Consider the following 1,578-nt stretch of genomic DNA (forward strand, 5'->3'; position numbering starts at 1 on the left):
GGCGGGGCCGCGCTGGCCACTCCCATGGCCCCTCCTGTGTCAGATCCCCAGAAACCAGCCCCGCGGGCGGAGAAGCGGGCGTCACCCGCGAGCGGACAGCGCTGGGACCAAATGCGGAGTGACTGGGGTGGGGTGGGCGCGGGGTGGTTTTGAGCGAAGCGGGAGCCTGGCCCCAAGTCCCGGCAGGGGGTGCAGATGTGGGCGGTTCAGCCAGCGCAGGCGCTTCCTCCAGGGCGCAGAGCGGGGCCAGCCTGGCCGTGCCTCACGATGGCCCGGTGAGTGGCCGGGTGGGCACTGGCCAGGGACATGAGTGAGGCCCAGAGGCCGCGGGTCTCAGTAGGTGCCGAGTTTCGCAGACAGCTTCTGCGGGAAGCCCGCTCTCTCCCCTCCGTCCTCCCCTGTCCCTGCCTGTGGCTGCCGCCGTGGCCGCCTGTGGGCCCAGGTGCTGTGCATAGAAGACCGCATGACCCTCTTACCTCTGGGCTTGGTGCTTCACACACCGCTGCAGGACCCGCTGCAGGCCAGGGCTCAGGTGCTATCCCGCGGCCGCGGCCCTGGGGCGAGGCAGTTCCTTCCGGACTCCCGCCTGCGGCCCACCTCAGGCCCACCCCGGGCTCTCCCTGTGTGCACTTCCTTGGAGGGCCTGGCCGCCCGCCCTCCGCTGCCGCCCTGTTGTGCCCACGCCCGGCGCTCCTGTTGCCCCTTCTGGATGGCCTGCCGGGTGTCTGCCTTTGCTGCTAACACTGGAGGTGGGTGTCCCCGGCTGCAGTGTGCTGCTCACACCCCGCGCGGGTAACCAAATTCTGAAGTAGTCAGAGACACATTGAGGTCATTACATAAGATGATTTTGTTTGGCATTATTTTTCTCACTTGACAAAACTATATGGAGTTGTTTTTCCTTATGCTTGTGGTCAAGTCCTCTTGCTATATTTTCAAAGGCGCTCACGTGTTCTTTTTTTTCTGGGTGAAAAGCAGAGGTCCCATCCTGTGTGTGGGGCACCCTGCCCGGTCCTGAGGGTCCCAGGCAGGTGCCCACACTCATACCTGCGGGACAGATGCCGCAGCCGTGTTCTGTCTGTGACAGCACTAAGCATTCCACCACCCCTCACTGGAATCAGCCACTTCAGGCATGTGCTTCTGGTGCAAGCCAGGCAGGCTGGCCGCCCCCTACCACCTGCCCGCCTATGCAAGGCCTCCTGGGGCCCTGGGTGTCAGCACAATTGGAGAGACCGGTTTTACTCTCCTGCTTTCCAGACTGCAGGCCACAGTGGCTTTGTCAGGTGGTGCATGTAACCCCATCACACACCCTGAGCACCTCTGATGTGCTGCAGCTTGGGAGGATAGGACTGGCCATGTGCGTGAGTGGGGGGTCCGTGCGACAGGGACAATTCATGGCTTCCACATCAGCCACCGTCCCTAGCTGTGCCAAGGCACCCTGGCCACTGTTGTCTGGGCTGCATGCTTGTACCCTCAGCTGGGATGCAGGAGTGTGGAGCCAGGGCAGGCTCAGCGCTGCCCACTGGTACTCTGCTTCGTGAGCGGCTTCAGGACAAGCCTCCTGGTAGGCAGTACCACTGA

The 1,578-nt window shown here is 63.4% G+C and overlaps 1 protein-coding gene across 1 annotated transcript in view; it reads left to right on the plus strand.

Annotated features, from left to right (window-relative positions):
- Nucleotides 1–1,578, plus strand: part of ZBTB46 (zinc finger and BTB domain containing 46) — a 63,854-nt gene extending 62,276 nt beyond the window's left edge. Inside the window, exons 7-8 of the mRNA XM_021713231.1 lie at nt 443–749; nt 1,475–1,578. Coding sequence (XP_021568906.1) covers nt 443–749; nt 1,475–1,578 — 411 coding nt within the window. The remainder of the gene's footprint in view (nt 1–442; nt 750–1,474) is intronic.

This window comes from Carlito syrichta, unplaced genomic scaffold, assembly GCF_000164805.1.
Source record: "Carlito syrichta isolate Samal-C Ts95f unplaced genomic scaffold, Tarsius_syrichta-2.0.1 Scaffold304348, whole genome shotgun sequence".
NCBI classification, from domain to species: domain Eukaryota; kingdom Metazoa; phylum Chordata; class Mammalia; order Primates; family Tarsiidae; genus Carlito; species Carlito syrichta.